At 49.5% G+C, this 14,054-nt stretch overlaps 1 protein-coding gene across 3 annotated transcripts in view; it reads left to right on the forward strand.

Moving 5' to 3' along the window:
• Positions 1-4,787: 4,787 nt before the first annotated feature.
• Positions 4,788-14,054, forward strand: part of IQSEC2 (IQ motif and Sec7 domain ArfGEF 2) — an 83,268-nt gene continuing 74,001 nt past the window's right edge. For 2 of the 3 annotated variants that reach the window (XM_077145282.1, XM_077145283.1), the window contains exon 1: positions 4,788-5,559. In XM_077145282.1, the coding sequence (XP_077001397.1) occupies positions 4,856-5,559 (704 nt within the window). In that variant the 5' untranslated portion in view covers positions 4,788-4,855. The remainder of the gene's footprint in view (positions 5,560-14,054) is intronic. The other variant, XM_077145281.1, reaches the window with a different exon arrangement.

A 14,054-nucleotide genomic window follows, 5' to 3' on the forward strand; every position in this document is an offset into this window, starting at 1 on the left:
AACAGATGCCACCTTTGCATCCAAGGAAAATGGTTCATGGATCTCATTATTATGACAAGTTTTTGTTGACTGGATATCAGCAGAGGTGAGATGTGGTTCTCAGGGCTCTTTCCTTCTCCAGCTCCGCATTCCTTGGCAAAGCTGGCCTTAGGGCAGGGGGAGTTAAGTGCAAATACACCAGGGGCTGAGGCTTCTGGGAAATGACTCTCGGAGGCAGCAGGCAGGCAAAGGAGGTAGTGCCACAGTGTCTGCTAAACAACAATGAATCAATACAAAACTCATCTTGTAGTCTGTAATATTCGTTACATATAATAGCCATGAAGGTCCCCCTTCCCTCCTACCATGCCGCTTCCCTGCTTCCTGCTTCCATGACTTTTTATTGCCTATAAGAGAAAATCCATATTCTTCATTTGGGTGATAGAGTCCTCTCCAAGCAGAGTCAAGCCATGTCTTCCCATCTCCTATCCCTTACAACACACACACACACACACATATACAGAGCTAAACTACATGTGGTTCCTTAAACACACAGTTTTCCTGCCTCTGTGCCTTTCCTCCCACTGTACATGGTTCCCTTCAGCAAGTATTGCTCAGCTCTACCACGTCCATCTGTCGAAATCCTAAGCTCAGCTCAAATACCTTCACTTCATAAAGACCTCCCAGCAGCCCTGGCTTCGTGCCTCAACTCAGCACTTTGCACGGTCTGTCTTGTTGGTTGCATTTGTAACTTCTGGTTGCATGTTTCCGACTAGGCTGGGAGCTCTCTGAACACACAGACTATGTCTGATTCACCCAGACCTTTCCATCATCCTTCTCTGCTTTGTTTTTCACCATCCAATATGCTCTCTACGTTCTACTATTTATTTATTATCTATCTCTCTCCCCCACTAAAATGTCAGCTCTATGAGGTCAGTAATTGTCTATTTTGTTCAGTGCTATATTCTCAGTTTCTCAAACAGCACTTGACACATGCTAGACACTCAATAAATATTTGTGAATGAATCTTTGTACCCATCTGCCCCCTCTTGAATGAAAAGAAGCAGAGATAAGGACAGAAAAACAGGTATTGTTTAGCACGTACTAAATGCTTTGTAAATGTTTGCTGGATGAATAGAAATATCTGATGGATATATTAATTTAAAATTTGTGGAGCATCTATTTTGTCAAAAGTCCTGAGGGGAAGATATAAAGATGTGATAAGGAAATATCTGAGCATACTGGCTATGCCCCTGTCTGTCCCTAGCCAAGTCACTCAACCTCTCTGTGCTTCATTTTTCTCATCTGTAAAATGAAGGGAATAATAGTACCTATTTGTGGTAGTTAGGTTCAGGTGTCAACTTGGCCAGGTCACGATGCCCTGTTATTCTGTTTCTCTGGACTTAAATCATGAGTATGTGAAATTCATCTATGGCTGATTACATCTGCGGTTGGTCTGCTAAGGGGAATGCCATCCACAATGAGTGAAATTTAATTTAATTAGCTGGAGGCTTAAAAGAGAGTGGTCAGAAGAGGTATGCTCAGCAGCTCAGCATACCTCATCTCAGCACTCGCAGCTCAGCCCAGATGTTTGGAGATGCAGAAAGGAATTGCCCCGTCGAAAGTCGCTGGTACCCAGAAGCCAGGAGAGAAGGCCAGCAGAGATCGCCATGTGCCTTCCCATGTGACATACTCAGATGAAAGCTAGGTGCCTTCCCTCTGAACTATAAATCTGTAACTAAATGAATCCCCTTGTTAAAAGCCGATCCATTTCTCGTGTGTTGCATACTGGCAGCTTTAGCAAACTAAAACACTACTTCATAGAATCGTCAGGAGGATGAAGTGAGTTGACATATGTAAAGTGCTTAGCACAGTGCCTGGCACCCGGTAAAGCACCATTGCTAGGGAATCACAGACACCTGTTAAGCAGCCATCTGCCTAGCCCTTACCTACCCCTCCCTCCTTCTCTGGGGAAGTTAGGAACAAATGCCAAGCGGCCATCCTCCAGGCCTTCGCTAACCCCACTCCCCCCGCACCCCACCCCCATCCCACCCCCGTTCTATTGTGTGCCATTCCACAACGTGGTGGAGGTGTTTAGTATACTGAAAAGGCAGGGCCAGACCTTAAACCCGGAAAGGGAACAAGCAGCCCCAGATGCTCATCAGAACAGGAATTCTCAGCGGCAGGGTCCCCTCCCCTCTTGGTGGATAAAAAAACCCAATCCAACAATATAGACTTGTGTCTCTTCTCTGAGGCAAAGGGGGTGTGTAGCTATGCCACCTCCCGACCCCTGTCTGAGCAGTTTCCGCCACCCTTGAGACTGGTCCTGATGGGAATTCTTCCCTTGCCCTTTTGGACTCCCTGCTGTGTGTGTGACACGGAGATTATTTGCCCCTTATGGACTCTTTTATACTGTGCCAGTGGTAAAGGAATCATCTGTTGAAAGTTTTTGTTGTTGCCTAAACCTGTGTTTCTGTGTTGCAGTGTTGTAGCAAGTCACTCCACAACCACAGAAGTGTTAGCTATTATTACTGTAGTTATTATGTGCTAGACTCTGTGTACGGTATTTTTTAAACAGCTTTATTGAGATGTACTTCACATACCATAAAATGCGGTTTAGTCAATTCAGTGGTTTTTAGTAGATTCACAGAGTTGTGCAATAATGACCACAATCTGATTTTAGAACATATTTGTCCCCTCCACCCCACCAAAAAAAAAAAACAGTACCCATTAGCAGGCAGTCCGCATTCTTCCAACCTCACCCTAGCCCCGGGCAACCACTACTTTACTTTCTGTTTCTCTGGATTTGCCTATTCTGGACATTTCACATACGTGGAATCATACAATATATGTCCTTTTGTGTCTGACTTCTTTCATTTAGTATGTCTTCAAAGTTCATCTAAGTCTTCAAAGTTTATATTTTAGCAAGTGTTAGTACTTCGATTCTCTTTATGGCTGAATAATGTTTCATCGTATGGATGTGTCACATTCTGTTTACCCATTCATCAATTGATGGACATTTGAGTTGTTTCCACTTTGGGGCTATCAGGAATAATGTACAAGTTTTGTGGGGACATATGTTTTCATTTCTCTTGGGTATTTACCTATGAGTGGAATTCCTGGGTCATATGGTAACTCTATGTTTAACATTTTGAGGAACTGCCAAATGGTTTTTCCAAAGCTGCTGCACCATTTTACATTCCCTCCAGCAATAAATGAAGGCTCTCTATATGCTCAAAAACATTGCCTTTTTGATTTTAGCTATCATAATGGCTAACGATGTCGAGCATCTTGTGCTTATTTGCCATTTGTGTATCTTATTTGCAGAAACATCTATTCAAATCCTTTGGCCACTTTTTTAAAATGGGGCTATTTGTCTTTTTATTGTTGAGTTGCAAGAGTTCTTTGTATATTCTGGATACAAGCACCTCATCAGATATATGATATGGAAATATTTTCTCCCATCCGTGGAGTTGTCTTTTCTGTGTAATGTGTTCTTGCATGCTTTTTCCCAAGATCAACCCCCTGAGGTAAGTGTTATTGATAGATAAATGAAAGTTCAGAGAGGAGAAGGTGGAATTTAAACCTTTAATTTAAAAATTTAAATTTCTCTGACTGTGTAACTTGCTTTTTCTTCTCCTCTAACCTCCTCACCAAGCTAAATTAAGTCATTAATTTAGTTAAGCCTTTCTGGCTTTAAGGAACTCACTCTAGGCAGAGGACATAAGACAAAAACACTAAGAAACGTGCTATAAAGCAAAGTTTCACTTGTGCTGCAAGTGCCATAAGAGAGGTTCAGAGAAAGTGCAGTGGGAGGTCAAGAGGAGAGAGAGCGTTTCTCTGGCTAGGGAAATCAGGGTTGGCTTCAGTAAGGTGGCATTTGAGCTAAAACTTGAAGGATGGGTACAATTTCTTTGGGTGGAGATGATGGAATGAATGGGGAGAGTGTTTCCAAAGGAGGGCAGAAAATGAGGATTGGACCGATGAATGGAGCCTTGTTTCTAAGACTGGCTGTGATGGCCCAGTGCTTATTGGGATGGGGGAACCTGGACTGCTTGGGTTGGATGACCCAGGGGCTGGCTAAAATGGGGGATCCTGAGGTTGACTGGGTTGGGAGATCTAGAGACTGGTGGGTTGGGGGGACCTGGGGCTGGCTGGAATGGGAGGTCCAGGGTCAGCCTGTGATGGGGGCTGGTGGGTGGCCACCTGAGATAGGAGGTCGATGAGGTGGCTGGGATGGGAAATCGGACACTGGTTGAGATGGGCAGATTTAGGGATTGGGACAGGGAATCGGCGGGTTGCCCGGAGCTGGCTCTCTAGGATGGGACCCCAGGGACGTTGAAACCGGCTGGGTTGGAGGGTTTCTTTAGGCTGCCTCGGGCGAAGATCCTGGGACGGGTGGAATGGCGAGATCTCGGGAGGGCTGCGATGGGACTGGTCCCGGCCTGGCGTCGGTGCCTAGGGGTCCGTCCAGCTGCAGGCGCTGTTGGCGGCGGCAGGTGGGGCGCGCGGGGGCGGGCCGGGCGAGCCGGGTGGGGGCAGGGGCGGGGGGCGGGCCGGCGGCCGGGGCGGTCCCGCGCGGCCGCGCTGCGCAGTGACTCCGCAGCGGGCGGAGCGCCGTGGGCCGCGTCCTCCCGAGCTGTGGCGGTGGCGGCGGCGGCGGCGGCGGCGGCAGCGGCGGCAGCCTCAGCTCCTGCTCCCCGTGCCGCCGGCCCCAGCGCTGTCTCCCGGGCCCCCTCGGGCCCCCGGGCCCTCAAGCCCGGTGCGCGCCCTCGCGTCCCGCCGGCCCCCTCCCCCGGCTGGGCCCGGGGGAGGGTGGCGTCGTGAGAGAGCGGGGACCGGGCTCTCCTGCCCCTTCCCCTGCCCCTGGGCCGCCAGGATGGAGGCGGGGTCGGGGCCCCCGGGCGGCCCGGGCTCTGAGAGCCCCAACCGGGCAGTAGAGTACCTGCTGGAGCTGAACAACATCATCGAGAGCCAGCAGCAGTTGCTGGAGACCCAGCGGCGACGCATCGAAGAACTGGAGGGCCAGCTGGACCAGCTCACTCAGGAGAACCGCGACCTGAGGGAGGAGAGCCAGCTGCACCGCGGGGAACTGCACCGGGACCCCCACGGCGCGCGGGATAGCCCCGGCCGCGAAAGCCAGTACCAGAACCTGCGTGAGACCCAGTTCCACCACCGCGAGCTGCGGGAGAGCCAGTTCCACCAGACGGCCCGGGATGTGGGCTACCCGAGCCGGGATGGCGCCTACCAGAACCGGGAGGCTGTGTATCGGGACAAGGAGCGGGACGCCTCTTACCCGCTCCAGGACACTGCCTACCCACCCCGCGAGCGCGACGTGACCCAGTGCCACCTGCACCAGGAAAACCCAGCCCTGGGGCGCGAGCGCGGCGGGCGGGAGGCAGGGCCAGCGCACTCGGGCCGCGAGAAGGAAGCCGGCTATTCGGCGGCGGTGGGCGTGGGGCAGCGGCCGCCGCGGGAGCGGGGCCAGCTGAGTCGTGGCGCATCCAGGAGCTCCAGCCCCGGGGCCGGCGGAGGCCACAGCACCAGTACCAGCACCAGCCCGGCCACAACCCTCCAGAGAAAGTAAGAAACGTGTGTTTGTGCCTCCCTGGCTCTTTCCCTCTAGATACCTCTCCAACTTGTTCGGCTGATAAGAGTAAGAAGCCTGTGCTCGATTCCATTTCCTCCTCTCTTTCTACCCCCCCCCCCCCCACACACACACACACTCTTTCATCCTGTCCCAACTCATCAGGAGAAGCCAGTCCCACTCATCCACCGACACCCCTCCACCCCAGACTGGGTTGGCCAGATGAGTGCAGGAGTCTTTCCTTTCCCTCAGACATATGCCTTGGCCAGTGAGAGGCTAGAGCCGTCACCATAACCACCACCACCACCACCACCTCCTTTCCTCAACTCCTAGCTATATCCTTGCCAGAAGATTGCTTTTTATTTATTTATTTATTTGTTTGTTTGTTTGGGGTGTGCTGGTTGAGATTTTTTTTTTTTTTTTTTTTTACTGCCAGTGACGGTGTTGTCAATTCAGAACCCCAAGGAGAGAAAGCCTGTTGGGGTCTCCTCCGTAGGTCCTGACTGCAGGTCTCATCTCTTCCCTGGCAGTCTCTGCTCCATCCTTTTCCAGTGAGGCAGGTGGGGACCAGAATGGCTGCTAGAGGCTGAGACATCCCTCTGAGGGGAACTGCAGCACGTCCGGGCCCCGGGGGAACAAACACGGGGAAGCAAAGATGGAGGCCAGGCCCTGGGCTAGTTCCTCAAAGTCCACCCCTTCTCCACCCTGCAAGGAAAACAACACCTAATCATAAAGAGCCGTACTAGGAAGGGAACTGTATACATCTCTCCTCCTCTTGGATCAATTTCAATTTCTATACTGGGGTCTGCATGTCTGCCTATTTAGGACACCTTAGCAATATGTCTTGTCTCTTGAATTGGTAGAAGATAGGGCTGGGTCCACTTTTTCCATGTAGGTATCATCATGAACTGTTTGGTTTGAGTGTATCAGGCAGAGGGAGTCAAGGGCATGCAGTCTAAAAGGGCTTCCCTGAAAGCTCCCTGATTATTTTCTGCCATGTTAGAAAGAACACTGGAACTGCAAGTTAGGAGATCTGGCTTCCCTTTCCAGCTCTGCTGCAGATTGGCTTTGTGACCTTGACTGAGTCCCTTCCTCTCTCAGGCTGTCAGTTCTCCCTTATCTTTTTAAAAGCCAAAGGCTGGCTTGGATGCTCTTTAAAGGCCCCTCCAACTTAGATTTGATGGTTCTGTGACTAATCCAGCCACGCCACAGAGCAAGTATGAAGTCCTCTAGCAAATGGACAGGCTTCCCCCTCCTCTCACTGCTCAGCTGGTCCTACCATGTGCCACAACCAGTAGAGTGTCTCTTGGAGGCTGGGCTGGGGGTGGGGAAGCCTTCTGCCTCAGGAAATCTGCCGGGAGACAGCTCTCTGCAACTCCCCCGTGGTGAGGCAGCAGGCTGGGGTGCTGGGTTGAGATGGCTGGGCCCCAGGAGCAGCAGCTGCAGCTAGAGGGCCTCACAGGGCTCTACTGCAGCACACCCTCAACTGGGTGGTGTGGACTGCCCCAGAGTAGTGTAGGGGTGAGAGACATGGGTTCTCCTGCCCAGGTCCGGATGCTAGGAGCCCATTCCTAGAGGATCATGTGCAGCTTGGGCCACCACACTGAAAGAGCGATACAGATAGACCAAGGCTTATTCAGGAGAAAGCCATGGTGGGATGGGGGTAGAGGAAGACTGGATGGGGGCAATGTGGCCTGGCCGCAGAAGACTTTTCTAGAAGGATCAGGCCGGTGACAGAGGAAGCAGTCTCATTGTATATGGCTCTAGGGAGCAGAACCAGGAGCAATAAGAAGATTTGGGATAAATCAGAAAGAACCTTCCAACCTGCCTGTCTGGTGATGCATTGGGCTGCCTCAAGAGGTGGGGGTGGGGGGTTGGCTGGACATATCCAGCAGAGGCCAGGGCAGGGTAGGGGAAATTGGAGTGTAGGGGAGCTAGAGAAATCATCATTCCTGAATCATGTATAAAGCTGGATGAAATTACCTGTGCCTTTCTCAATTCCAAGGTTCCATTATCCTCAGATTCTCTATCCTGCAGACATGGTTCTGAATCTCTTGGCTGGCTGGAAGGAAGCCCATTTGCTGTTGAGATCTATGCTTCTGCCATCTGTTCAGGCCTTGGTCTTTTCCTCTTTTTAATGCACCCTCCACATCGTTTGTTGGATTTCCTCATTTCACATTTCCTACTGGATTAATAAGGGGGTTCAGATAGTACTTTGAATTTCTCCCAACCATATATTAGCTATTATTTGCAGATCCATTATTACCTCTTTCAGCCCTCACAGCAGGCCCTGTGTAGTGAGCGTTATCAATTCCATTTTAGAGATGAGGACACTGAGGCTCCAAGATGAAGGGCCCTTCCTCACTGCCTGTCTCCAAGGTCTGTTATTTTTATTTTTTTGGCGCTAGACTTTTTGAACCCATAGGAATCTCTTGGCCTCAGGACCCAGGCAGGTGCTGAACTGGGAGAAGCCAAGAAAGCCTCAGCTATTTAGAGGATTTGAGCAGGAGGAGAAGACTCTGGGATGAGTGGGGGAGTCGATGGGGGAGGGAAGATGTCTGTCTCCATCCTTGGCACTCTTCCTCTTGGTCAGCATCAGGAGGGCCTGTTGGTGCGGGGTAGTCATTGCTGCCACCACAGCTGCTGCAAACGACTCCCCTGCTAGGCCTGTTCTGGGTTTGTGAGGAGTGGGTGAGAAGGCTGCCGCTGGAGGCGAGGGCAGGCAGGGTGGGAGTTGAGCAGCAGAGGCTGCAGCATTGGGGGAGGATAGGTAGAGCTGGAACAGGCTGGGCGCTCCTGGTCCCCAGGCTCCCTCTGGTGGAGAAACAGTGGCGAGTGGGGCCTGGGCCCAGCTGCAGCTCTTTTGAGGTCCTGTCCTGCCTGGTTAGTCCTCAAAAGGTTTCTGTACGTCTGTCACCACAATGCACAATTTACAGCTGAGGAAACAGAGGGCTCGGAGAGGCGAAGTGACCCATAGGGGGTCATGCTACTGATAAGACAGACTCCCAGTCTGTAGAACTTTCCCTCTCGACTGCATTTGACATCAGCTGTCACGTCCATCCCCACCCATAACATCTGCCCAGGATTCTCACATCCTCCTGCACTGTCTCTCCTGGACAGGTTCCAGTATGCCGGTATCCCTGCTGCTGTGCTCTGGGTGTGGCCTTCTAGTGCAGCTATAGAAGCCAAATAAGTCCCTACCTCCTTCTGAACACTGGTTCTCTGTATGTGTGTGTGTGTGGGGGGGGGGCATTTGTTTGGGGTTTTTGTTTTTAAGTTGCTGTTGCTCCCAACCAAAGCTCAGGTCTTCACCCCCCACCCCCCCGGAATTGTTATTGCCTCTTCCAGATGATCAGAAAAGGAGCTCTGCTTTCATTAGTGGTCTTGGCCTCAGCCCCTCTTGTGGTTCCGGCAGCTGAAATGATTTATGGGAGTCCTAGGGGCCACTGCTGAGTTGTTCCATGGTGAAGAGAGCTGCGTTGTTCATGCTTTTTGCATGGGCTTAGCTCCGGTTCTGCTGTAGGCGGTGGTGGGCTGAAGCTGGTTTGGTGGTAGCATTCTATCCTCTGCCCCACCCCCCCCTCCACCCCCCCACAAGCTGGCTCACATTTGGGGACAGCCACAAGAGGGGCTGGTCTGATGTTCTTGACAACCTGGGCAATGCGTGGTCTAACGCATGCCTGTTGGGCTGTCTTTCCGCATGCACGGGCGTGTTAGCATGCTCCTGGCAGGCAGGGGTCGAGGGCACTGAGAAGGAGTGAATGAGAGAGAGAGCAAGCCCGGGGGGGGGGGGGCTCTGGGGAAGTCTGTCTCCTTTAGGGTCTTGGCTCTTTTTCTCAGGGGTCTCTCCTTCTTCCCCAGAGGGAAAATCATTTATCTCCCCCCCCCCCCACACACACACACACTGTGTTGTGAGCATTATGCTTGGTGTGGGAGGAAATGATAATGTTGAGTTTAATGAGTATTAGAGGAATCTTGCTTCTCTGTCTAGATCCAGGGCAGAGATGGGTTGTTGTCATCCACAAACATTTTCTTGGTTGTGTGCAAAGAGCAGGAGGGACCACCAGGCTGAAAAAACGCCGTGTTCTGTGAGCCTGTAGACCGTCACCACCCCTCCCCAGCTAGAGAGAGTTCCAGGCTCAGTCATGCTGTACAGACTGGGTTCAGAATAAAATGTGTAGCAAGGATGGTGAGAGTTAGAGGTTCTAAGAAGAAGGTGGGATCGGGGCAGGCCAAGCCATTCCATGGGTCCAGGGTGAGGGAGGGGTGGAGAGCTTTGAAGGAGAGTGGGTGGCCTCCTGGTGTCCAATGGAGGGAGAGGTGGGAGGAAGAATCCAGACGCGGGCTTGCTGTCTGCTTCCCTTTTCTCATCTGTTCCACCCCTGCTTCCCATGGCTTCTGGATTTGTTGGGAGCATAGCAAAGGCTTGGGGCACAAAGAAGAGGCCACATGTGTCCTGAGTGAGTCTCAGCCTTCTGTGTGCCAGGAACCGCCCTATGTGGGTTTATGTAATAATAGCTAACTTTTTTTTTTTTAACTGCACTTACTGTGCGCCAAGCACCATTTTTTCTGAGCCTTTTCCTTGTATTAATTCATTCGACTTTCACAGGAGTCCTTCGAGGTAGATATTGTTATTAACCCCATTCTACAGATGAGAAGACTGAGGCCCAGAAGGATTAGATAATGTACCCAAGATCAAACAATAAGTGTCAGAACTGTGAAGGCACTGTAAGGAGCGCAGGAGTCTGCAGCATTCTTGTCCACCATGCAATCCTGCTTCTTAGCTCATTGCACAGAGTCCCTGCCAGGTGGATGTTGTTATTATTATTATTGGCTTGAAACAATGAAAATCTGTTCATTCACAGTTTTGGAGGTGTTGGCAGGTTGGTTTCTTCTGGAAGCTGTGAGGGAAAATCCATTCCATGCCCCTCTCCTTTCTATTGGTGGCTACTGACAACCCTTGGCATACCTTGGCTTGTGTCTACTGGAGGTTATTATTCACTTCATTTTTCAGACAAGGAAATGAGAATCAGTGAGGTGCGGTGACCTCCCCAAGGTTACAGCTGGGCAGTGTCAGAGCTGGGATGGAGCTCAGAACCATCTGACCCCCAAGCCTGTGGTACAACATTGCCTCCTGCAGGCAGGGTTTAAAGACGTTAAAGAAATACCATGCATGGCCCCGAGCTTCCCTAACAGAACTCCCAGTTGTAGTCACACTCTATCTCATGATCCTCTCCTGGGTTACTGCCATAGTCTTTTGTCCCTCCTGCTCTTCCTCCATCAAGCCTCCCAAGGAGTGACAGCTAAGCCAAGCTTTCTGCAGGACAGCTCCCATGGCTTTACACTCTTTACCCTACAGGAAGATGTCAAAACACCTCCGCCTGCCATGCACTGTCCTCCTATAATATGTCTCCAACTTAACTTTCTCCTCTCATCCTTTTACAGTCCCGTTCTTACAGACCGTGCTCCAGCCACACTGAACTGTGTTCCCCCGTTGTCACCTCACTCCTAATGGCCTCTGGGTCTTTGTTTCTGCTGTTCCTTTCTCCTGGGATGCTGTATCTACTTCCCAGGCTGAGCTCAGCTGCCATCTCTTCCCTCCTGATGCTCCATCTCTCTCTGACCATTGATCCTGTGCTGGTTATTTGTTTGCATCTTGTGCCCCCCTTACTAGATCGAGAGCCCCTTCAGATTCGGATTTAACTAGCAAATATTGAATGCATATTTTGTGTGCCTAGATGGTGTGGGCATGAGTGAAGGAGCTGTAAGCTGTGGAAACACATAGTTCACATACAGTAACTGGTCAATAAATGTTGAGTATACAGATAAACATCAGATTAAGTCCTGGCATGCTAATGAATGGGAATACCCAAAGTTTTCTTCTTTCCAACACTCCTTTAGAGAAAGTGACACAACTTCAGAATTCTCTTGACTTTGGTATGGCTTTTTCCCCAAACTGCCTGGAGCTGTTTAGCCTCTACTCTCTCTGCTTCTTACACTCATCAGTCACCCCATTCATAGAATCACGGGGTGTCAGAGTCAGACAAGATTTGGGGGACTTTTAGGCGAATCTGCTCATTGTTATATCTCCACGTCACACCATGATCTTGAGCGTCAGTGCAAAGCTCTTCTGCTCCTGAAGAAGCAAAACAGCCTGCATAGGGCCTATTCAGTCCTGTGGGGAGTCACTTATTTACCCATCAAATTTTTATTGGCCTCAGACCCTGGGCCAGACACTGTGTTTCAGAGTCACAAGAAGCTGCAGCCCCCTCTGGGTCATTCTCTACTGTGTTCCCTAGGAGAATAATGAACATTGATCACAGGGGAGAATGTTCGCAGCTTAAGCTCTCTGGGACCTTAGCATTGATTAAAAAAAAAAAAAAAGTGTGGTGCTGTGGAAGGAAGACACCATGCAAGTTCTAGGCAAGTTTCTTAACTTCCAGAGCCTCAGTTTCCCCAAGTAGTAAATGGGAATGAAACTCCACTTGCCAGTATGTAAGGTTCACGTTGCCTTCTACAAAAATGTATCCGAAACTTTCCTTCCTGCCCAACACTCCGATCAAAGTCCTAATCTGGATGGAAGCCTGAGGACCAAGAATGGAAAAAATGGCTGCTGCTGCCCTGCCCTCTAGAGGTAGAGCAGAACACACAAAACATTATTTTCAAAACAAAGATGACGAGCCAGAGCTGTGTGGCTGATCAGGATTATTTCTCTAACATTTTAAGATGTAAATTTATGACCGTTCTCACCTGATATGTACCAGGTCACTAGTACCACTGTGTTTCCTTGTAACTATGTGATTTTTAGACCTTTTGTTAGTGGTAATATGACTGTATAGCCAGGCCTTGTGATTTCCTGCTAGATTCCAGGATACAGTGTACTGCATTCACCCAAATACACCCCATATTCCCCTCTTTATAAACACTTTACAATTATTATCATTCTATCTGTTGTGAAAGCAACCTATTTTTTCCTTCTCTGAAATTTCCTTATAAGATTGGGAGGCATCCTACACAACTGTACATCTGATATGCTAGCCAATTCATAAATAACCCATCTCATTGTGATTGCTGTGAGACTTAAATAGGATGACATATACAAAGTGCTTAGCACACAGCGTGTGTTTAGTCAGCAATAGTCATTATTATTAATAATAACTTTGCACCGTTCAGTGTTTTGGAAAGGCAGAAGGGAGCGATGAAAAGGGAGTGCACCACATTTCTGAGAGAGAGAGGTCAGTCCTGGTGAGTGTGTGCCTACTATGTGCCGTGCCTCGTGCAATAGGAGGCAGGAAATTTGGTGATTAATGTTTTAAAGTTCCCAGCTTCAGGGGACTCACAGTTGGGTGGCAAAGATGGTTATGCAAAACTGAGGATTATAATACGGTAGCCTGTGGACTGTGCCAGGGAGGAGCACAGAGGGCCATGGGTGTCTAACAAGGGAGGTATGCCCAGACTATGGGAAAAAGCTTCCTGGGAGGAGGTGATGCCTGAGCTGGGGCTTGGAGGATATGTAGGAGTTAGGTGATAGGGGGTTAAGCTGGGGGTCGGGTGGGGGGGCAGCGTGTCCAGTGCTGTGTTTTAGAGCAATCCCAGTAGAAGGCAGTTTGGAAGATTGATTGGAGGACATTCGTGAGGAGGCAGCAGTCTCCTGAGAGATGATAAGGCCTGGGGTTGGGCAGAGGGAGTAGAGATCATTTACTGGGGGAGAATGATGATGACAGCACATTGTCAAGTACCGTGATAGAGGTAGGCTGCTGCAGTGGGAGTTCAGAGGAGTGGCAGCTGTGAACGGCCAGTAGGATTTCTTTTTTTTAACTTTTTTTATTGTATTGTATAACATATATACGAAGCAAAGAAATAGAAGAGCAATAGATTTCAAAGCACTCTTCAGAAAGTGGTTACAGGACAGATTCCAGAATTTGTCATGGGCTACCATACGATCCTCTCTTATTTTTCCTTCTAGTTGCTTCGGAATATAGAAGGCTATAGGGCTTAAATACTATTTTATCATCACAATCGACTTTTTTTCCCTCCTGTTTTTGTGAACAATAACATATATACAAAAAAGCTAGAAATTTCAAAGCACAGCACCACAATTAGTTGTAGAACATATTTTGGACTTTGACATGGGTTACAATTTCACAGTTTTAGGTTTTTACTTCTAGCTGCTCTAAAATACTGGAGACTAAAAGAGATATCAATTTAATGATTCAGCATTCATATTCGTTTCTTCGGTCCTGTCTTCTCTGTATAGTTCCACCATCGTCTTTGATCTTTCCATACCTCTCATTGGGGTTGTTTGGGCTATGGCAATTCTAAATTTTTGATATTGGAAGGGTCTGTTACTTAATATGGAGTAGACAAATAGAACCATCTGATGTTCGGAAGCAGTTTCTGGCCTGGCAGCCGGGCCTGTCACCCCCTTTTTCTGTTTTCATGGAAGAGGATGGGCCTGTGTATCATCACTGTCCTTGCATCGCCTTGGACA

The sequence above is a fragment of the Tamandua tetradactyla genome, chromosome X (genome assembly GCF_023851605.1).
Source record: "Tamandua tetradactyla isolate mTamTet1 chromosome X, mTamTet1.pri, whole genome shotgun sequence".
Lineage (NCBI taxonomy): Eukaryota > Metazoa > Chordata > Mammalia > Pilosa > Myrmecophagidae > Tamandua > Tamandua tetradactyla.